The sequence below is a fragment of the Leptonychotes weddellii genome, chromosome 7, assembly GCF_054177405.1.
Source record: "Leptonychotes weddellii isolate Sample4059 chromosome 7, ASM5417740v2, whole genome shotgun sequence".
Classification (NCBI taxonomy): domain Eukaryota; kingdom Metazoa; phylum Chordata; class Mammalia; order Carnivora; family Phocidae; genus Leptonychotes; species Leptonychotes weddellii.
In genome coordinates, this window is record NC_138375.1 from 42,241,189 (window position 1) to 42,263,706 (window position 22,518).

General features: G+C 40.5%; 2 protein-coding genes across 6 annotated transcripts in view; one reads left to right on the plus strand and one right to left on the minus strand.

Moving 5' to 3' along the window:
* Nucleotides 1–8: 8 nt before the first annotated feature.
* On the plus strand, nucleotides 9–18,308 carry CNOT8 (CCR4-NOT transcription complex subunit 8). Its single transcript, XM_081826223.1, has 7 exons — nucleotides 9–228; nucleotides 7,281–7,462; nucleotides 8,827–9,020; nucleotides 13,098–13,259; nucleotides 13,802–13,946; nucleotides 14,869–14,979; nucleotides 16,776–18,308. Exons 2-7 carry the CDS (start codon nucleotides 7,346–7,348, stop codon nucleotides 16,923–16,925), a joined length of 879 nt encoding a protein of 292 aa, XP_081682349.1. The 5' UTR covers nucleotides 9–228; nucleotides 7,281–7,345; the 3' UTR covers nucleotides 16,926–18,308.
* GEMIN5 (gem nuclear organelle associated protein 5) overlaps nucleotides 15,354–22,518 on the minus strand; it is a 46,838-nt gene continuing 39,673 nt past the window's right edge. For all 5 annotated transcript variants that reach the window (XM_081826216.1, XM_081826215.1, XM_081826217.1 and 2 more), the window contains exon 28: nucleotides 15,354–22,336. In XM_081826216.1, the coding sequence (XP_081682342.1) occupies nucleotides 22,169–22,336 (168 nt within the window). In that variant the 3' untranslated portion in view covers nucleotides 15,354–22,168. The remainder of the gene's footprint in view (nucleotides 22,337–22,518) is intronic.

Here is a 22,518-nt window from a genome sequence, read left to right on the forward strand (position 1 = left end):
GTCGGGAGGATCCAGTGGGTAGAGTGGTTCAGCCAGGTTTTTAGGTGGGCAGTACGTAAGGCTGCTCTGGGCACGAGGGCGCCCATCTCACTGGCCCGCTCGGTTCCCGGAGCGGATCCGGGGCAGGCGGAGAGCGCCGGGTCAGGGGCCGCCGCCGCCGCCGCCGCCGCCGCTGCTCCCGGGGGCCTCTGCCCGCCAGTCCGCGCTTCGCGGGCCCAGCAGCTCAGGGTAAGCGGGCTGGCGCTGACCAGAGAGGAGCGTGAGATGAGAGAGTGTGGGAGGCCATCGGGACCTGTGGGAAGAAGGGGAATGGGGGCGTGAGTGAGGGGCAGGGGGTGTGAAAAGAGAAAGAGGCCCATCGAATAGTGGTAGTAATACCAACCACTACCACACAATAATAATATTCTAGTGTTATGTGCCAGGACTTTATAAAGCACCTTATATGCTTCATTCTGTTAACCTCTACTACAGTCCTCCGAGGTGTATATTATTGAACCCATTTTACAACATAGGAAAACTGAGGCACCAGAGAGGTTAAATAACTTACGCAAAGCCACACGGCTAGTTGGTAGCCTGGGTTCGAACGTAGGTCTTTCTGGCCTGAAAGCCTGTAATTTTAATATCTTTGTTTTGGGGGGAAAAAAAGGTGGATATAAGGGAAGGGGCGGGATGAGTGTTGTTTGGAGAGGGAGGGTGATCCAGAACAGGAAGAAAATGATGATGGGAGACTGTAAGGGAGAGGACCTGAGTTTGGAACCTCGCGGGCCTCTCGCTACTTGGTTCTTTTGGCCCCACAACTTTTCCTTGCGGTTCTGTGTTTATGAACCATAGCTATTGCCTGGACCACATGGTTGGTTTTAAGAACTGGTTGAACTGCGGTTCAGTCCAGGGTAGTTGTCCTCGGACACTGTTTTGGGGGCAGGAGTGATGGAGGACGGCGAGGGCCACCGCGGCCGTGTATGGAGAGGACCCTCTTCCGAGCTGCTGCCATTTCTTCTCACTTGCTCCTACTTCCTTTTCCATCTTATCCTTGCGCGGCAAAGTCTTTGTTCAGTTCTCTAGAATAGGGAAGTGATGTTTATTGTCTCCTTGCAAGCTTAAGCTTAAAACAAAACCGGAAAAACCAAACATTCTTTTCCTAAGCAAGACCTGGTACTCTGGATTGCTTGCAGAGAAAGCTTTTGGTTGGCTTTATTCGTAGTTGCTCTTTAGAGCTTTCCTGGGTAAATAGGAGCTTTGTTTTGGAGAAGTTTACACTACAGGTCAGCAAGAGCGGTCTGCACAGATTTTACTGCAGATCAGCACAAGGCAGGGACCTCAGTAATGTGTGTGTGACCTTTCCTTCTTGAACAGTCTAGTATTGGGAAACAGCAGGTATCGGAGCTTGTGTTTTGCTTTCATATAGAGTGGAGTAGCTCATGTGGTAGTCACATTTTCATAGAGTGGAGTAGCTCGAGTGGGAGTCAAGGTTTAATGTCAGCCTGTGAGGGGAACTTTGCCTGTGATCATAGTTATTCTTAAAAATTCCTTAGGAAGGTGTAAAGTTACAGATGGACATTGTGTTTTTCAGTAAATCTAGCATAGTTTTTCCTTCAGCTTTCAAACTTGTTACTGTTTCTCTGGTTGCAACTCAGAAAAAGGAGCTTACCTTCAGGGGCTATATTGCACAAATAAACATATTTGAATGGTGGGATAGAGTCCTTCCATATTGTGAGGTGTACTGTGCCCTGCTGGCACTGAGAGGCTTAAAAGGAGGAAGACTAACCAAGGAGAACAGTATGTTTGTGATTCCCATCTTGGGATCCTTGTGGAGCATGCGCTCACTGAGTGGAAAGCGGCAGGCAAAACTGACATCATTTATTATTATTTCTCTTTGTCTGGCATATCCAGTAATTTATGCTAAGCTAAATGTGCATACTGTGATTCCTTTTCAATTTTTGAGTGGCACTACATTTTGGGATTTGCAAGCAATTTCCCCACAATTTTCCTAGATAAGGGTTTGGTGCGAGGACGTCTTATATATTTTTGCCAGTGGTATGCACTTGTGTTCCATATTTATCAGATATGTGTAACAAGGGTTAGCTTTTTGAAACTAGCTTAGCTTTTTTTTAAGGTTTTATTTATTTATTTGAGAGTGGGAGAGCACGAACCGCGAGGAGGGGCAGAGGGAGAGGGAGAAGCAGGGAGCCTGACAATGCGGGGCTCCATCCCAGGACTCATGATCTGAGCCACCATCTAAGCCCTGTGGCTTAGCTTTTTAAAAAAATTTTCTTGGAAGTGGAAGTCATGATAGTGCCTTTCAAAATTAATGTCTCTGAATTTCAGTTTTCTTTTTTTTTTTAAGATTTATTTTTTTGAGAGAGAGAAAGCCAGAGAGAGTCTGAGCTGGGGGGAGGGGCAGAGGGAGAGGGACAAGCAGACTCTCTGCTGAGCAGGGACCCCGACACTGGGCATGATCCCAGCACCCCGGGATCATGACCTGAGCTGAAGGCAGACACTTAACCAACTGAGCCACCCAGGCATCCCTAGTTTTCTTATCTGTAAAATGTAGAGGAAGATACCACTGTACAAAGTTGTTGTGAGATTTCTCCACTGTTCATTTTGAAGCAGAACCCCACATTTCGTATCATATCACCTATATCTGTTTCGCATTATCTCTAAAAGATAAGGACTCTTTTTAAAAAAACCATGACAGTGTAACACCAAAAAAAGTAAAAAATTCCCAAACAAAAAACCAAAACCAGCAATTGTTCAGACTTTTGTCTTGAAAATGTCACTTTTTAAAAAAATTTCTAACAGTTTGTTTAAAGATCTAATTAGGGTCTATAGATTTTGATTGGTTGATAAGTGTCTTGAGAGTCTTTTACTTTTATTTCTTGCAATTTGTTGAGCTGGGTTATCTGTAGTTTCCCACAGTAGTTTCTGGATTTTGCTGATTGCCTTTCTGTGGTGTCATTTAACCTGTTCCTCTGTCCTCTTTATTTCCTGTAAATTGGTCTAGAGGTTTGGTCAGATTCAAGTTAGATTTTTTTTCTTAAAGATTTTATTTATTTATTTGACAGAGAGAGACATAGCGAGAGAGGGAACACAAGCCGGAGGACTGGTAAAGGAAGAAGCAGGCTTCCCGCTGAGCAGGGAGCCCGGTATGGGGCTCAATCCCAGGACCCCGGGATCATGACCTGAGCTGAAGGCAAACACTTAACAACTGAGCCACCCAGATGCCCCTCAAGTTAGATTTTTTTTTTAAGATTTTATTTATTTTAGAGAGAGAGAGCACGAGCGATCATGCTGGCCCCCCCCCCCAGGCATGAGTCGGGGAGGGAGTGGGGACAGAGGGAGAGGCAGAGAATCCCAAGCAGACTCCCCACTGAGCACGGAGCCTGCTGCAGGGTTTTATCCCAGGACTCTGAGATCATGACCTGAGCGAAATCAAGAGTGGGACACTTAACCAACTGAGCCATCCAGCTGCCCCTCAAGTTCGATTTTTTTTGGCAAGTGTAATTTCATAGTGGTGATGTGTTCTGTCAGGAGGCACATAATACCTGGTTGTCTCTTTGTGTGGTTATTGCAGCCATTATGATACTTTTAACAACTTTATTGAAGTATAATTTACATACTATAAAACTAGAGTTCAGCGATTTTTAGTAAATTTACGGAGTTGTGCAGTCATCAGGTAGTTGAGTTTGGTAGCCTTTCCATCACCTCAGCAAAATACCTCATGCCATTTACAGTTAATGCCCGTTCCCATTCCATTGCTGTAGTCTACTTTCTGCCTTTATAGATTTACCTTTTCTGAATATTCCATATAGATGCCATTATGATTATTGCCCAGATCTATGAATTCTTTAGGAGCTACAAAACAGTGATATTCTATCATTCTGTATTTGTTAGCTTTATAACTTCTATTAAAAGAAACTTTCCCTCAACTCTTTAGTTACTTAGTACAATTTATATAGGAAAGACAAGATACATATTTTTAAAAAATAAATTAACTAGCATTCTCCATTGGTGACCAATAAAATTTATTTTCTTAGGTTTAAATCTATGAGTTCAGGGGTGCCTGGGTGGCTCAGTTGGTTAAGCATCTGCCTTGGGCTCAGGTCATGATCCTGGGGCCCTGGGATTGAGGCACCCCCCCCACCCCTGCTGCTCTCCCTGCTTGTGCTCTCTCATTCTCTCTCAAATAAATAAAGTCTTAAAAAAAAAAAATAAATCCATGAGTTCATAGTGAACTGTCTTAGAAGTTTGAAGACATTGTAGTGACTATTCATAATGGTGTTTCTATTATCTTTTATATATATATATAAAATATTTTTATATTTTACTCAGATTATTTCCTGAGTTCTTTTGACACAACCTTAAGAGCTTCTTAGCTGGGGAGCCCGGTTCTAAGGGTTTAGTGTAAATACCTAATTGTCTTCTTTTTTTTTTTTTTTTTAAAGATTTTATTTATTTATTTGACAGAGAGAGAGATAGCGAGAGCAGGAACACAGCAGGGGGAGTGGGAGAGGGAGAAGCAGGCTTCCTGCAGAGCAGGGAGCCCGATGCAGGGCTCGATCCCAGGACCCTGGGATCATGACCTGAGCCGAAGGCAGACGCTTAACGACTGAGCCACCCAGGCGCCCCCCTAATTGTCTTCTTTATAAGCCTGCTTTTTTCTGCTTCGAGACCAAAGGCATTTTTTTGCTTGGGTCCCTTTTGCTGTTTTGCTTTTATGGAAATGTCTTCATCGTCATACCTACTTCCCCTAAAGTAGTTTATGGTTGTGCTTGAAATGACACCAAAAAGGAAGTGCATTGTTTAATTTAGGAAAATAAGGAAGTGAAGTGGTACTGATTTAACATTAATGGGCATAGAAATGGCTTTCTGCCCTCCTGCCGGGGAAAACCTTAAACCTTAAACACAGTTTAGAATCTAATCAGTCCTAACATTTTCTTAATTATGGTCATATCATGGAATTTACTCCACCCTCAGTTTGAACTTCTGCCCTTTACGGATGTTCTTTATTTGTTCATTTGCAAGCCTTTAATTCGTGCCCATCGTGTACAGGACTGAAACGAGAAGAAATGGTTTCTGCCTTCAAGAAGTGTCCACCCAGGGTGCCTGGGTGGCTCAGTTGGTTAAGTGACTGCCTTTGGCTCAGGTCATGATCCTGGAGTTCCAGGATCCAGTCCCGCATCAGGCTCCCTGCTCGGCAGGGAGTCTGCTTCTCCCTCTGCCCCTCCCCCCTTTCATGTGCTCTCTCTCATTCTCAAAGAAATAAACAAAATTAAAAAAAAAAAATTGCTGGAATTAAAAAAAAAAAAAAGTGTCCACCCATATTTGTTAGGAAGTTACCACAGTCTACTTAAGTTTCAGAGTAATTATAGTCAGTCTATTATAATTTCAGAAAAACATCTGTTGAAGTGTTGTGTACCTTAAATAAATGGAATCTTTCAGGGTTGCTGACAAACCAAAAGATCAGTTTCTCAGAATTTTCTCAGAGAAATGATGACATTTGAGAATGACAATTTTGTTTTGATCTAGATTCTTATTGTTGCATTTGCCTGTCTTGAAAGTAGGAAGTAAAGATTAATTTTACTGTTTCTAGGAATTTTCCTCTGAATATATATCTATATACTGTAGCCCACTCTTACGTTGAGGGTCCATGTGGTGGGGTTGCCTTTTTAAATAAAGGCCATTACGATAAGCTTCTTTGGTCTTTTTGTAACTAAGCATCTCATTATTATAATAACAGCATTACTCTGAAGCTGAATCATGTTGAGTTTTATCTTGCAGAATACTGTTCCCCTCCATAGTTTACTCCCAGAATATGAACTATAACTCATTATGCTTTCTGGCTGAATTATTTATATTTGCCGTCTTCTCTATTCCTGTTGTTGAATTGCTTAGTTTCTTTATATTATTATGTGTTTAAAAGTAGACATTAATCCAATTCTTGGGCGCCTGGGTGGCTCAGTCGTTAGGCGTCTGCCTTCAGCTTGGGTCATGATCCCAGGGTCCTGGGATCAAGCCTTGCATCGGGCTCTCTGCTCCATGGGAAGCCTGCTTCTCCCTCTCCCCTCCCTCTGCTTGTGTTCCCTCTCTCGCTGTGTCTCTCTCTGTCAAATAAAATCTTAAAAAAAAAAAAAAAATTCCAATTCTTATTTTCATTGTGGTGGTTAAAGTTTCAAATTAGGAGATGGCGTTGGTTTTTACCACTTAAATCCCTAACTTCATGATCTATTTGCACAAGTCTAAAGAGGCACTATATTATAAGTTAGTTAATTGCCTCTAGTTATATTTGACTTTTGGATTGTGGAGAAAAAGAATTTCCCCTTTTATAGGGGGCAGAGGGAGGAGTCCCATGACCATATTCACTATGTATTTGTTAAGACTTACGTATGAGATTTTAGGTCTACATTCTTTCAGGCTTTCAGAGATCCCAGTACATACATTTATTTATTTATTTATTTAGTTTGTTTGTTTATTTTTTAAAGATTTTATTTATTTATTTGACAGAGACACAGCGAGAGAGGGAACACAAGTGGGGAAGATGAAGAAGCAGGCTTCCCGCTGAGCAGGGAGCCTGATGTGGGGGGCTCGATCCCAGGACCCTGAGATCATGACCTGAGCAGAAGGCAGATGCCTAATGGCTGAGCCACCCAGGCCCCCGCCCCCCACCAGTACATTTAAACTGGCTAAAGTGATTCCTTAAAAATGTTTCCATGATTTGGTCTCTGTGCAAAGGGTTGTGAAAGTCATAGATAAGGGAATATTTGTGGTCACTGGGACCTATTTTAGTCTTTAGATAGTCTGAAAAGGGCTCAAATACTGGTTTACGGTAGTGGTTTCACTTCTGTGCTAAAGGGCAGCTTGGGCAAAAGTTTCTTCCCCTCCCTCCCTCCCTCCCTTCCTATTTTATTTTTAAGTAATCTCTGCACCCAACATGGGTCTCAAACTTACAACCCTGAGATCAGGAGTTGCATGTTCTACCAACTGAGCCAGCCCAGCACCCCAGTTTTTTCAGATTTCTGAAGTAATTTTAGTTTCTTTGGGCCAAAGAACTGTGTGTGCATGTGGGGTGTGTGTGTGTGTGTGTGTGTGTGTGTGTGTGTGTGTCTATCTTTGTCTTGACAAAGGCAAGTTTCCCCACCGTATAAAATGGAGAATGAAGATAAATATAATAGTCTTAATGTTTTGGCTTAAACTGATGAAGTGATTTTTTTTAATCTTTGTTTTGTTGACATTATGCCAGTGTGTAAATTTATGTGATTTTAAAATAATGTTTTTGAATCTAGATCAGATCAAGCGTCGGTTTACTCTCTAACAGTCAGCTGAAAGCGACTTCGCAAGTTTCTTCAAGATGCCTGCAGCACTTGTGGAGAACAGTCAGGTTATCTGTGAAGTCTGGGCCAGCAATCTAGAAGAAGAGATGAGGAAGATCCGAGAAATTGTGCTCAGTTACAGTTATATTGCCATGGTAAAGAGCTAAACTCTGTTTGACTCACTTTCTACTATGGACTTAGGGGATATTCAGTGTGAGATTTTGAAAGCAAGGGTTACACTAAAGCCATGGTAAATTAAACTTGGTGGAAGGTTGTGATGCTTTTATGAAATGTCAAGGTAGTCATTGTGTCTGAGAAGGATGTAACCTCTAGTAGCTTAGATTTTCTGTAATGTTACTTTGTGTTTAATAGTGTTTAAGGCAGAAGTTATGTCAGCCCATAGGGCACATCTGTCCCGCAGATATGGTGAATTTGACAGTGTTTAAAAATGGTTTTTAAAAATTAGCTATCAGCATGTAAAAATTAAGAGATCTCTTTTAAAGTCCAGATATCTGGCATCTCTGGAAAAAAATGGGAAGATCTGGCATTACAGGATTCACAGTCCTGCCTGATACTGAGTGGTGGGAGAGGCAGATGTGTGTCATGGTGATATTAAGGCCTCTCCTAGAGGAGCCGTGCACGGTCTAGTTTGCTTTAGTCCCTGTTACTCATAAGCAGTAAGTCTTTAGCCTTGTATTTAAAACTGTCTGTGATCTTGTTCCAGGCTTTTTACTCATGGTAAATGTAGCTATTGTTTTTTTCTTGAATGGCTGTTTCATTTCCTTCTATTTGTATTTTTATTCATACATTGTTCTCAACCTAAGCTTTTTTTTTTTTTTAAAGATTTCATTTATTTGAGAGAGAGAGAGAGAGGGAGAGCACAGAGGAAGCATGAGAGAGAGAAGCAGGCTCCCCGCTGAGCAGAGAGCCTGACAACCTGATGTGGGGCTTGATCCCAGGACCCTGAGATCATGACCTGAGCCAAAGGCAGCGGCTTAACCCACTGAGCCACCCAGGCGCCCCTCAACCTAAACTTTTTTTAATTCACTATATATGAATGTAAAATGTTCTTAATTGATCTGTAGTTAGTCACCTACTCTAACTCACATCCTGCTTAGGATTTGAAGTTGCTGCGCAAAACTTCATGATTCTAGTACTATTTGTGTAGATATCAATGAGATCAGTATTTTTTTTTTTTTTGTAAAGATTTTATTTATTTATTTGAGAGAGAGAATGAGAGAGAGAGAGCACATGAGAAGGGGGAGGGTCAGAGGGAGAAGCAGGGAGTCCGATGCGGGACTCGATCCTGGGACTCCAGGATCATGACCTGAGCCGAAGGCAGTCGCTTAACCAACTGAGCCACCCAGGCGCCCGAGATCAGTATTTTAATATAGGTATTTGTGCCCAAGCTTGGGTCTTGTCACATAACTTTTATAAATTAAGATAATATTTAAGAATGATCAATTCAGCATCTACTGTTTTGTGAAACCTTATGATGAGAGACCTTTTCCTTTTCTAGGACACAGAATTTCCAGGTGTTGTCGTACGACCAATTGGTGAATTTCGTAGTTCCATAGATTACCAGTATCAGCTTTTACGGTGCAATGTTGACCTTTTAAAAATTATCCAGCTGGGCCTTACATTCACAAACGAAAAGGGAGAATATCCTTCTGGAATCAACACTTGGCAGTTCAACTTCAAATTTAACCTTACGTAAGTGTCTGAAACATTTCTCAGTGTTATTCTTAGATCTGCTACATTTGTGCAGACTGTGATTTCTAACTGATTTTATTAATATGAAGTTTTGTTTCCATTGAAACCAGGTAAGGGTTGGGCACAGCATTCAAATAGAGGATGGAATAAGGAATCTCAGAAAGTAAAGTCCCCCTTAAAAGAACTCTTGCAGGTCAGCAATAAAAAGACAACCCAATTAAAAATGGGTATCAGATCTGAATAGACAGTTCTCCAAAGACGATATAGATATGGCTAATAAACCCATGAAAAGATGGTCACCATAATTAGTCATGAGGGAAATGCAAATCAAAATGACAGTGAGAGACCACTTTATACCCACCAGGTGGCTGTAATAAAAAAGACACAACAAATGTTGGCAAGGGTGTAGAGAAATTAGAACCCTCATATATTGGCTATTGGGAAAGTAAAATGGTGTAGCCTCTTTGGAAAACAGGTAGTTTCTCAAAAGGTTAAATGTGGAGTTAGGCCCCAAGTGGAAACAATCCAAATGTCTGTGAGCTGATGGATAAAACAAATATGGTATATCCATGCCATGGAATGTTATTGGACAGTAAAAGGAAAGTAGTAGTAATATATGTTGTATATTGATGTGCTTTGAAAACATGCTAAGGGAAAGAAGCCAGACACAAAAGACCACATATTGTAGGATTCTGTTTATATGAAATGTTCAAAATAGGTAAATTGATAGAGTCAGAATAGGTTAGTGGTTGTCTATGATGTAGGGGGGTGGTGAGATTATAGGGTAGTGGGGAGTGATTGCATAATGGGTATGGGTTTTCTTTTTGAGGTAATAAAATGGTTTAGAATTGACTATGATGGGTGGTTGCACAACTCTGAAAATAACTAAAAGTGATTGAATTGTATACTTTATTTAAAAATTTTTTTTTTAAAGATTTTATTTATTTATATGCCAGACAGAGAGAGTGCACAAGCAGGGGGCGTGGCAGGCAGAGGGAGAAGCAGGCTCCCCGCTGAGCAGGGAGCCTGATGCAGGGCTCAATCCTAGGACTCTGGGATCATGATCTGAGCCAAAGGCAGATGCTTAACCGACTGAGCCACCCAGGTGTCTTTTTTTTTTTAAATTTTTAAAAAAAGATTTATTTGAGAGAGAGAGTGTGTGCGTGGGGGTGGGGGTTGGAGGGGTAGAGGAAGAGGGAGAGAGAGTCTTAAGCAGACTCCATGCAGAGGGTAGAGCCTGATGCATGTTATGACCCTGAGATCATGACCTGAGCCGAAACCAAGAGTCAGTCACTTAACTGACTGTGCTACCCAGGCACCCTGAAGTGTGTACTTTATTTTTTAAAAAGATTTTATTTATTTATCCGAGAGAGAGAGAGAGAGAGAGAGAAAGGGAGGGAGGAAGAGAGAGGGAGAGATCACAAACAGGGGGGAGGGGTAGAGGGAGAAGCAGGCTCCCTGATGAGCAGGGAGCCCGATGTGGGACTTGATCCCAGAACCCTGGGATCATGACCTGAGCCGAAAGCAGACATTTAACCGACTGAGCCACCCAGGTGCCCAGAAGTGTATATTTTAAATGAGTAAATATTTAATGTGTGAATTATAGCTTAATAAGGCTATTTACAGCGAAAAAGTAAAGTTAATTCTCCAGTTAGGAGGTGAATTGTGGTTCTGCCATTTTTCATCTGGGTGATTTGGGGTTAGTAATTTTACCTTCTGTAATTCAGTTTCCTTAACTGTAAAACAGGATTATTATTATTTTTCATAATAGAAGAAATAAGGGAATGAGTAGATGTTAATTAAGGGTAGTTGAAACTGAAGCCTATCTGATAGTGGGTGAATTTTGATGTTTTTAAAATACGGTAAACACATAACATAAAATTTACCATCTCAGCCATTTTTAAGTCTGCAGTTCAGTAGTATTAAGTATGTTTGTGTTGTTGTGAAGCAGACCCCCAGAACTTTCTCATCTTGTAAATCTGACACTCTACCCATTGAACAACTCTCCCTTTTTCTTCTCCAGATCTTGGTGAACCACAATTACTACTTTCTGTTTCTATGAATTTGTTTTAGTTACCTCATATAAGTGGAATCATACAGTATTTGTCATTTTGTGACTGGCGTATTTCACTTAGCATGATATCCTTAAGGTTCATCCATGTTGTGGCATATTGCAGAATTTCCTTCCTTTTTAAGACTGAATAATATTCCATTGTATATTTAGACCCCATTTTGTTTATCTGTTCATTCATTGATGGACATTTAGGTTGTTTCCACCTCTTGACTGTTAGGAGTAGTGCTGCTATGAAGATGGATGTGCAAACATTTTCACAACTGTGCTTTTCATTCTTTTGGATATATACACAGAAGTGGGATTGCTGGATCATTTGGTAGTTTGTTTTTAATTTTTTGAGGATGATGTAATTTTTTTTTCTTTCTTTTTTGAGAGAGAGAGCATGCACGAGAGCGTGCATGTACATGCGGGGGAGGGTTGGGGAGGGGCAGAGGGAGTCTGCAGTCAGTGCAGAGCCTGGTGCAGGGCTCGATCTCAGACCCTGAGATCATGACAAGAGTCGAATGCTTAACTGACAGCCACCTATATGCCCCAGGATGATGTAATTTTTTAAGGGGAAAATTTAGGTGAGACTATCATTTTGCTGATTGTATGAGGTAGTTTTAGTGTATTTCTGATTGGGCCACAGTACTCAAGTAGTGCTTTATTTAACAGCACCAGGAGCATTATAACTCAGGAATAATTTTTTGATTGTTCGTGTACTTTGGAGATTTCTTTGAGGTTCAGAAATAATTTGGGATGATGATCTGGATCTTTAACTGCATTTTTCCATTGCCAAAGCCTATTATTTATGCCTTAATGGTAATTAATACACAAAGGAAAATAAGGGTTGTTTGTTATTGTAGAATTTATGTATGTGTTTAAAACAATGCTTGTTTTAGGTGAAACAAAACAATGTGATTCAACACTGGTTTTAATTTAGTAGAAAAAAAAATTTTTTTTTTTTTAAAGATTTTATTTATTTATTTGACAGAGAGAGAGACAGCGAGAGCAGGAACACAAGCAGGGGGAGTGGGAGAGCCCGATGCGGGGCTCGATCCCGGGACCCCGGGATCATGACCTGAGCCAAAGGCAGACGCTTAACGACTGAGCCACCCAGGCGCCCTAGTAGGAAAAATTTAAGATTATGTTTGTTTTTTCTTTTTCCAAGTTGTCCTAAGTTTATCTGAAAAACAAATGTAAAAACAGTGAAATCTAGTAGAAAAGGAGTTACATAATTTATTTCCCTACTTTTATAATACGTGGTATTGTAAATATTCCTCTGTTTAAACTGATGGGTGTATCTTTGCTGTGGGATATTATGCCAGAGTTGCAAAGGATGTGGTATATCTATGAGCATTGGTCTGGAAAGATGGTCTGTGCTGTGTAGATATAGGGATGGAGATGTGTATGTGTAGGTAGAGCAAATAGCCTTCAAGGATATATAAACTGAGTTATTAACAGTTATTTCTATGATGTAACATTATAAGAACATTTTTAAAAATTTTCTGGTAATCTAAATATTTTTGTATTGGTTAATTCTGTTTTTCTGTAAACAATGGGGAAATGTTGAGGTGTCTGGATGGCTCAGTTGGTTAAGCATCTGCCTTTGGCTCAGGTCATGATTCCAGGGTCCTGGGATCGAGCCCTGCATCAGGCTCCCTGCTCAGTGGGGAGACTGCTTCTCCCTCTCCTGCTTCCCCTCCTTGTGCTCTCTATCTCTGAAATAAATAAAAATCTTCAAAAACAAATACAAACAAACAAACAATGGGAAAATGTGGATCTTTCATAATTAAGAAATTCATTTTGTGGGGGCAAGTCTCACTTTTCCATCAGCCACAGAGATAAGATTATCTACTTTGCATGCTTTGCTGGAGTACTGGAAAGAATGAATTGATCTATTCTTAAATTATGAAAGCATTTCGAGAATACTTGTTCTGTAATTATAAGATCATGTTGATATTGCTGCCCACTACTTCTCTTAGATTATCCACCAGCTAAGAAGTGAATACCTTCTTTTTTAGAGAGGACATGTACTCCCAGGATTCCATAGATCTCCTTGCTAACTCTGGACTGCAATTTCAGAAGCATGAAGAGGAAGGGATTGACACGTTGCACTTTGCAGAACTGCTTATGACATCAGGGGTGGTTCTCTGTGACAACGTCAAATGGCTTTCATTTCATAGGTCAGTCCCAGATAATGTGTATTTCTCTTGCTTTGGGAGCAGGGAATTCAATGCTTATATTATTTCTGCAATCCTACTGGCTATCTTCTTTTGGTCACTTATGAAGCAGTTACGGAGTTCAAATGGTAATTTGCCCATGTTTCAGTTTTTCAAAAAATACTTTGGAGCTCATACTGGTTTGTTTCATGCAGTACTGGGCTCCGTCACATGGCTATCAGTGGGTATGTTCCAAGTGGAATGATGGAGGGTGGGGAGGATCGAAGCACTTGATCATCTTTTTCTTGTCCTTTAAATGGCTGGCCTGAAGTTTATGATGAATAAAACCCACATTTATAACTCCTTGGGTTCTCTTGTATGTCTCTCATATTAGTCTGGTTTGTTGTTATTTAAGGGAAAGTTCAGATTACAGTAGGATAAAGTAGTTTGGAAGACTGAAAGTTACTCACAAGGTAGCACCATTAAGTTTTGAGAAATGAAGCAGTTGAACTCTGGGGTCTGGTAATTGCTGCTTTTTCACCTAATTGCCTCATTCTCTCTTGTAGTGGCTATGATTTTGGCTACATGGTAAAGTTACTTACGGATTCTCGTTTGCCAGAAGAGGAGCATGAATTCTTCCATATTCTGAACCTTTTTTTCCCATCCATTTATGATGTGAAATACCTAATGAAGAGTTGCAAAAACCTTAAGGTATATTATTTTTTTTTTTTAAGATTTTATTTATTTATTTGACAGAGAGAGACACAGTGAGAGAGGGAACACAAGCAGGGGGAGTGGGAGAGGGAGAAGCAGGCTTCCCACTGAACAGGGAGCCTGATGTGGGGCTCGATCCCAGGACCCTGGGATCATGACCTGAGCCGAAGGCAGATGCTTAACGACTGAGCCACCCAGGTGCCCCTACACAATATTTTTCTTAACAATAAAAAAAAAAGACAAAACAGGCTTGTCATTTTGCTTTATCACTATTTTTAGAAATTATTAGTATTTATTTATTATTTACTGCTATGTATGTATTCTTCAGTGCCTGCTAGGTGCCAACATTATGCTGGAGTGGGTGTATATAGAGCTGATTGGCACAGGGATTTGTGTGGTAAATGTCTTTAATCCAGGCATAAAGGGAGGCTTCTGCTTCTCTTATTCTGAGGGAGGCGTTCTTCACTTAGGCCCACAAACCTAGTGAAACAGTTGGCAGTGTGAAGCGTATATGTAGTTTGTTATGCATGGGGTCTGTAGTGTACCAGATTCTCAGAGGGGTTCCTAACCCTAGATAGTTCAAGAACTCAGCACCCTAATAAATTGTTGACATAAGAGATTTTCTGTCTAGAATTGGATTGGTATTTATTTCCTCAATCTCGTTTTATACCTGTTAGGGCTTACGGGGCAGAGGTCTGACACAATTAATGATATATAAAAGAAAGGAGTGAAAAGTGAAATATAACACAGTGTATTGTTTGGAGGGCTAGAAAGGGAATATTGCTGGGGTAAGGCCTTAGTAAATGGCCTGTTCCCACTTGTCATCACCAAAAGAATTAAACTAAAAAGTGGACTTAGTTGACTCCAGTAGAGGAGTGGTGGGTCTGAAATATTATCTTTGTTTTCTTTACATCTGCAGGGCGGTCTTCAGGAAGTTGCTGATCAGTTGGATTTGCAGAGAATTGGAAGGCAACACCAGGCAGGCTCAGACTCGCTGCTGACAGGAATGGCGTTCTTCAGGATGAAAGAGGTAAGGAGGTGGGTTATCTTTGTGGGCTGAGATTTGTTGAAAATTTGTAGTTCTGACAGAAGTTGATGACAAGTTTGAAAGCAGTTGTTTGTTTGTTATGATGTTCAGTATATTAAAATGTAGTTTGGGAAGCAAAGATATCCTAAAATGGAGGCTCCTCAGCATATTCAAGTCTAGACATGTACTTGGTGTTCTTAGCAGCTCTCATTCTTGCAGTGATTTGCTTTTCTTCTGATTTCTCTAATATGAACACATTTGTCTGAACACTCACTTATTTTACGCTTAATTTCTGTGAATTCTCAAATGTCTGGCAGCTAACATACTCCATGACAGGCTGCAAGTTTACCTCTAAGATCAGGAACAACACAAGCATGCCCACTCTCGCCACTTTTATTCAACATAGTATTGGAAGTCGTAGCCAGAGTAATTAGGCGAGAAAAAGAAATACAAGGGATCCAAATTGGAATGGAGGAAGTAAAACTCACTATTTTCAGAGGGCATGATATACATAGAAAACTCTAAGGAGTCGACCAAAGAGCTCTTAGAACTAATTAACGAATTCAGTAAAATTTCAGGATACAAAGTCAGTTACAAATATCTTGTGTTTCTATATATTAATAATGAACTATCAGAAAGAAATTAAGAAACAATCCCATTTACAACTGCATCAAAAACAATAAAGTACCTAGGAATAAGTTTAACCAAGGAGGTAAAAGACCTGTACCCTGACAACTATAAGGCACTGATGAAAGAAATTGAAGAAGTCACAAATAAATGGAAAGATATTTGGTGCTCATGGATTGGAAGAATTAATATTCATTTTTTAAAAAGATTTTATTCATTTGAGGCAGAGACAGGGGCAGAGGGAGAGGGAGAAGCAAACTCCCCACTGAGCAGGGAGCCCAACCGTGGGGTCATGACCTGAGCCGGAGGCAGATGCTTAACCAACTGAGCCACCCAGGCACCCCTGGAAGAATTAATATTCTTAAAATGTCCATACTGTCCAAAGCAGTCTACAGATTCATTGCAATCTCTATCAAAATTACAGTGGCATTTTTCACAGAAATAGAACAAATGATCTTAAAATTTGTGTGGAACCACAAAAGACCCCAAATAGCCGAAGCATTCTTGAGAAAGAACAACAAAGCTGGTGGCATCATGCTCCCGCTAGGTTCCTTTGGCAATGTTTGGAGACATTTTTGGTTGTCACAATCTGGAGCAGCAGAGGAGAGGCCCACTACTGGCCAGGGATACCACTAAACATTCTACAGTACTACGGTACACTGGACAGCTCCCCTCCATGCCCCCCAACAAGGAATTACCTTGCCCATTAGGGCCAGGGTTGAGATACCCTGCTGAAGTGTGTAATATCCAGTATCTCACTTGTAACAGCCTACTGTTACCCCGTTTTATAGATAGGGAACCATGGCTCAAGGGGAGTTGAAGGTCACATGGTGAGTGTAGAGCCCAAGCTCTTAAGCACTGCACTGCTTGTTAAAGAGAAGGGAGGAAATGGAGGTGGCTATACTAAACAGCGGCAGCAGCCCTGGATCCTGGCAGTAAAAGAACTCATGGAGAATAGAAGTCTGTACAGAAAGGAGAGCCTGTATATTAAAAAAGGAGTATGAAAAGACTATGTAGAAGAGAGGTTTGGAGCCTTTCTTTATGAAGTTACTTTCTAGTTGGGTAGATTTGCAGAGCTTTGAGACAACTGGGAGGTGCTGATGTGGTAGTGTTGAGACTTGGCATGACTCTTAGCGGGATTCTCACCATGGGTTCTCTGTCCTGTCCTGCAGTTGTTTTTTGAGGACAGTATTGATGATGCCAAGTACTGTGGGCGGCTCTATGGCCTAGGCACAGGAGTGGCCCAGAAGCAGAATGAGGATGTGGACTCTGCCCAGGAGAAGATGAGCATCCTGGCTATCATCAACAACATGCAGCAGTGATGGCGGCGAGGCTCTGTAGGGCGGGCCTGATCCCAGAGTGGTGCTTATATGCTGACTGTGTGTACTGACCTTCCTCCCCAAGAGAAAACGCTTCTTTTGAGCAAACTGTACCTACCATCTGCGGTGACAGAAAGACTTCTGTTGTGTTGAAGACAAAACAAACAAACAAACGACGTCTTTATTTTAGATCCAGAAGAGGGGAGTTTACTCTGAATTTGTAAACAAGTCTTCCCTATTCCTCATCCCCAAGCCTCTCTCCAGTTGCTTCCTGCCACCAGCATCCATGGCTCATTTGACACCTTTTTAAATATCCAGGACAAGTCAGAAACAGACTAGTAAAATATATATAACTCTTTATCTGTTGTCATTCTTTTTCTTTTAAATCTTGCTACTCTCTGAGGATGAAGACTTTTTGATGTGATTCTCAGCTGAGCTGAGGGCTTCCAGGGAAAGTGGAACAAAATGGTGTTTTTGTAAAGTGGGTTATAGATGTCTTTTCCTCCCTTCCTTTTTTTTTTTGAACTTTCTCTAGGACATTTGCTTTCCTCACATTTTGTTAGTCTCTAATTATGTGCTATTATGTGGAAATGAATTAGTGCTGAAATTTTGAAGACCAGATAATGAAAACTTTTATTAAAAACAAAATTCTTCTGAATCTGTCTACCCTTTATTCATGAGGAACTCCAGAATGGGTATTAAGTTAACCACTTTACGTGTCTTTAAGTCTGTGTTCCATTGTGCCACCGAGATTTGCTGTCACATGTCTATCATTTGAAATCATTTTAAGTTTTAATATAATAAAGTATCTTGGATTTGTTCCTGAATGAAATAAGATCAGAATTTTGGACCGTAAGTTTATATTTTCAGTAATGTGATTTCAGATGGTCATCTGTGTTTTTCCACGTCTCTTTGTTCTCCCTGCTTTTCCTTTCAGCAAACCTGAGGAGAAGTTAGGGAGACTGGTTACGTGAGTACCAGGAATGTGATGAGTCTTTAAGAAGAGTCTTTAAGAAGTTAATAGTGGTACATGTAAACAGGGCAGTAAGGAATTTGGTTAGAGTTCTCTTGGAGTAATATCCCACAAGTGGGGTAGGAAGCTCAGGACTGTTTTTTTTTTTTTTTAACTGGTCATTTAAAAAGTACATTGTATTGTTTTTTGAATGACTACAGTATGGACAATTTAGAAAAACCAAAAACCCCTTTGAAATGGTGGAAATGAAACTGGTAACTCACTGAAGTGGATGGATAGTCTTGCATTTTAAAAGCTTATGGAAAACTCAATTTCAAATGATTCGAAAATGTCAAGTATTATAAGCTGGTATTTAAGATGCTTGTAAATATTATTTATGTTTTTAATTTTGTAAAATAAAGATTTCTTTTTAACCACTGGCATGAAGGTTCGGTCTTTCATAGTTGTTAATTGCTGACTGTAGAAGATAGTCATTTGCAGTCAGTGACTAGAAGCATCTCACCTGCCCCCAAACTCTTGTCTCCATATCCCCCAAGTTGGCTTGATATAAAATGTCTCACTTTGTAGAAGTTTTTTTTTTTTTTTTTTAAGATTTTATTTATTTGAGAGAGAGTGTGAGCGAGAGGAGACCATAAGCAGGGGCAGCGGGAGAGGGAGAAGCAGATTCCCAACGCAGGGCTCGATCCCAAGACCCTGGGATCATGACCTGAGCCAAAGGCAGACACTTAAGCGACTGAGCCACCCAGGCATCCCTGTAGGAAGTTTTTAATGACCAACTGTGTAAATGGAATTGTCTCTTCACTTCATAATCCCCGACTGAGTGTTCACCCTTACTAGGAAAACTAGTTTTAATTCTGTCCTGGGACCACTCCCCTATTTATTTTTTTAAAAGATTTTATTTATGGGCGCCTGGGTGGCTCCGTTGGTTAAGCGACTGCCTTCGGCTCAGGTGATGATCCTGGAGTCCTGGGATCGAGTCCCACATCAGGCTCCCTGCTCAGCAGGGAGTCTGCTTCTCCCTCTGACCCTCCTCCCTCTCATGCTCTCTGTCTCTCATTGTCTCTCTCGCAAATAAATAAAATCTTAAAAAAAAAAAAATTTATAAAAAAAAAGATACCCCCTGTTTAAAAAAAAAAAAAAGATTTTATTTGAGAGAGAGAGAGAGAGAGAGTGCAAGAGTGGGGGTGGGGGCAGAGGGAGAAACAGACTACTCCCTGAGCAGGTAGGGCTTGATCCCAGGACCCTGGGACCATGACCTGAGCTGAAGGCAGACACTTAACCAGCTGAGCCACCAAGGTGCCCCCAGATGTCCTAAATTTGGATTCAAATAGGGAATTTATCTTTGCCACAGTTGACGAGACTTATGTCAGGAGAGATGTTGAGGTGAAGGGTTGAGGAACTTATTGTTGAGTGGGAGGGGTAAGAGACAGTTTATAAAGTGTTACTAAAGAAAGGGCACAAGTTTAGTAGAACTGGCAAGAACTTTGCTTTGTATACGTATATATGAACACATGTAGGGCTTTGTGAGTGGTTATGCTCAGAAAGGGATGGTCCTGTAGAGAGTAACCAGAGAATGCTAATTATGGGTGAATTCAAGCCCCTCCACATAAATTGCCAAATGTTCTTAAATTTCTGTTCTAATCTAGTAAGGCTGACTACCAAGTACAAGCCTAATTGTCAGCTAGTGCTGGTATGAATGAGTTGTTTGAGTCTTTTAAGTCTAAGCTATTAATGAATATTCTTTCAGTTTCCTAATTTATTCAGTTCATAAGTTTCCATTATACACCTACTAGATACTAGACACTGTAAATAGATGCCAGGGATAAAACAGCACATGGAAGACATAATCTCTACCCTCACTGGAGCTTACATCTATCTGTGTTGCCAAAGAGTACATAATTCACAAAACAATTTGTGAGCTGTAAAGTACAGGACACTGATGTCCTTTAGGTTGAGGTTCAGGGACGGTCTTTTGAGAAGGGACATTTAAGCTGAGATCTAAGAGATGGGTAAGAATGGACCAGGCGAAAGAACATGGGCAAAACTACTGAGATGACAAGAAAACTCGGTGGGTTCCAGCAGCCTAAGAGACCAGTGCGGGTGGGATCTAGAAACAAGGATGCGAGTGTTAAGAACAGGAGGCCAAGAGATAAATGGTGGGATCAGGCAGGGCCTTTGAAGCCCTGCAAGATGATCTTTTTTCCACTAACAATGGGAAAATACTGAAATAATTTTTTTAAACAGGAAATTGGTAAGATTTGATTTGTAATTTAAACTTGTCATTGGTATATGAAGAATAGAGAATCAGTAATAAGAGCAGATTGAGAGACAGTGGGAGGTGAGAGCAATCATCTGGGTAATGAGATGGTGGTTTGTATTAGAGGGTTCGGATTGGGTAAAGGACCAACACTCTTCATTTGCTTAGTGATACCTACTTAGAAAGCTTGAGTCAACTCCTTGTTGCTTTGGCTCTTTGTGGTTCTGTTAATTAGGGAGATAGAAATGAAAATCATTTATTCATATTGGAATGGCTTTAACTACATTATCTAGTATGGGAAAGAGGAGAGGAGTTTGGGAGGAAATGGAATCGTGTCACTTCTGTTACCTTCTGGGTAGTTTTATTGCTTAGTTGTCAAGTAGTAACTCTTGTTCTTACCAAAGCAGTAATCAAGGAGTGTGTAGGATTGATTCCTCCAAGCACAGATGATGGTTCTGATAAATCATGAAGGAGTTTAGAATTTCTAGTTTAATAATACTGTTCTTTAATTAAGTGGAAGGGAATAAATAATTTTTCTATCTCTGCAAGTTGAAGCATTTGTTCATTTCAGCAAAGACTGTAGAACTGATAACTAGTTCTCCACATAGCCATGCCTATGTATAATCTTTGCAGCCAAGATTTTCCATCCCTGGTAACAATGCATCTTCTTCCTCAAGTTCAAGTTACTGTGTAAAGAATCATGAGGATCTAAATTCTACAATATTTGCTTTTTTTGGTTAGCATTTTTAAATTCTAAAGCTAGGTCTAGTTAAAATAAATAAAACCCCTGGTCAGATCTTTAAATAATAATCTCTTAAACTTTTTCCTTCCTAGAGTTCCTGTTAATGAATTTTATTCTTGCTGCTCACAACAACTCCAACTTACGAAATAATTGAAAAGTAAACTGGACACTCAAGCAGAAAAGTTTTCACAATGAATCCCAAAAGAAAATAGTTATATTATTGGGAAAGAGTGATCCCTCCCGACCCTACCCCAGACTATCTATCTGATTTTTACACCCTAGCAACTGGGATATTACAGAAACATCTGTTCCTGACATTGTTCAACTATTTAACCACAGAGAAGAAAAGACCTCAAGAGAATGCTCAATAATGGGTGGGGAAGGGGAGAATGAACAGGTTTTACAATTAAATAGTATGTAGGATCCCATTATGCTGAAGTTGGAGTCCACTGATCCAGAGTTACATATACAGAATTACTTGTTTTTCTTCAAAGACCATCTGTGGTTTTAATTCTCAAAGGGTCCTGTGATCCAAAAAAGATTAAGAGCCACTGAAACAGTAATTTCTTCCTGAGCTATTTTGATCACCATTACGTTTTATAAAACTGAGGGGATAAGACACATCTGAGTTTTAGTTATTTGTTCTTCTAATGCTTTAGTAAATGATTTGTTCTTAAATAAGCAATTACATGAAACAATAAAACCAAATTTTTGACCTAAAGTTCAGATGGATGGTAAAGTCAACATGATGGGTAAAGGCCTATTTCACATTCTAAGTGAAGTCTTTGAAAGAATAGAAGGGGAGAACCCAAGTAAACAAAAACAGTAAGGAAAAGGATACCAAGTCATAAAATGTAGCAATTCTGTCTCCAACAAGAATGACATGTTTACCATCAGGCGAAGAATTTATAAAGGTAGCTTGTGTTTAAGAACATAACACTTTGGGTAGTTAAAAAGTTTCTCCTCTTTGGGTGAAACCTGCATAAGGCTTTAGAGATGACCAACAATCACCCTGCAGGTGTTAGTTCTGAATATCTACTGCTGGCTTTTCATGATCCTTCCTCCAGTAGGAAACCACAGTTGAGTCCAAAGTCTGATTCCACTATGTCTAAGGGTAGAATAGAGTCAATTCAAACTTGACCCTCATTTGTATTATTTAGATCACTGCAAAAACATCTAGGGATCAGAGTGAATGTCTGGCATGGTGTAACTGCAAGGTGAAGGGTGTCATACGTTTTGAATTTGGCACAGTTTTCTTAAAGGTCCTTGAAAATTCACGTGCAGAAGGTCTGGCAGTATCTTTTGTAAACTTTAGTGTTGCCGTATTTCTGAAGGAGCTCTTGGGCCTGTTGCCGCATGTCCTGGGTCACGCTGCCAGGACACTGGGACCCGATGTGAAGCAGGATAAGGCAGCACTCCAGCACATCTGGGAAGGGCCAGGTCTGAAAGATGACACAGGGATGAACAAGGAAGCATTTGCAAAAGAGCCACATATACCTGCATAGAGGCACCAGCAACTCAAAAGTCTCATCTAGTGAAACTTCTTAGGCACGGCTGAGCCATTTCCCTTATAAGGCTCTTTGTCATTTACTCTAAGGATAGAGGACACTCAAAACTGGGATGG

Excerpts from the sequence above, each read along its gene's own strand:
- CNOT8 (XM_081826223.1), top strand. The coding sequence starts at position 7,346 with ATGCCTGCAGCACTTGTGGAGAACAGTCAGGTTATCTGTGAAGTCTGG. Across the intron at positions 9,021-13,097 it reads AACTTCAAATTTAACCTTAC|AGAGGACATGTACTCCCAGG; the intron begins GTAAGTGTCTGA and ends CTTCTTTTTTAG. Across the intron at positions 13,260-13,801 it reads AAATGGCTTTCATTTCATAG|TGGCTATGATTTTGGCTACA; the intron begins GTCAGTCCCAGA and ends TCTCTCTTGTAG.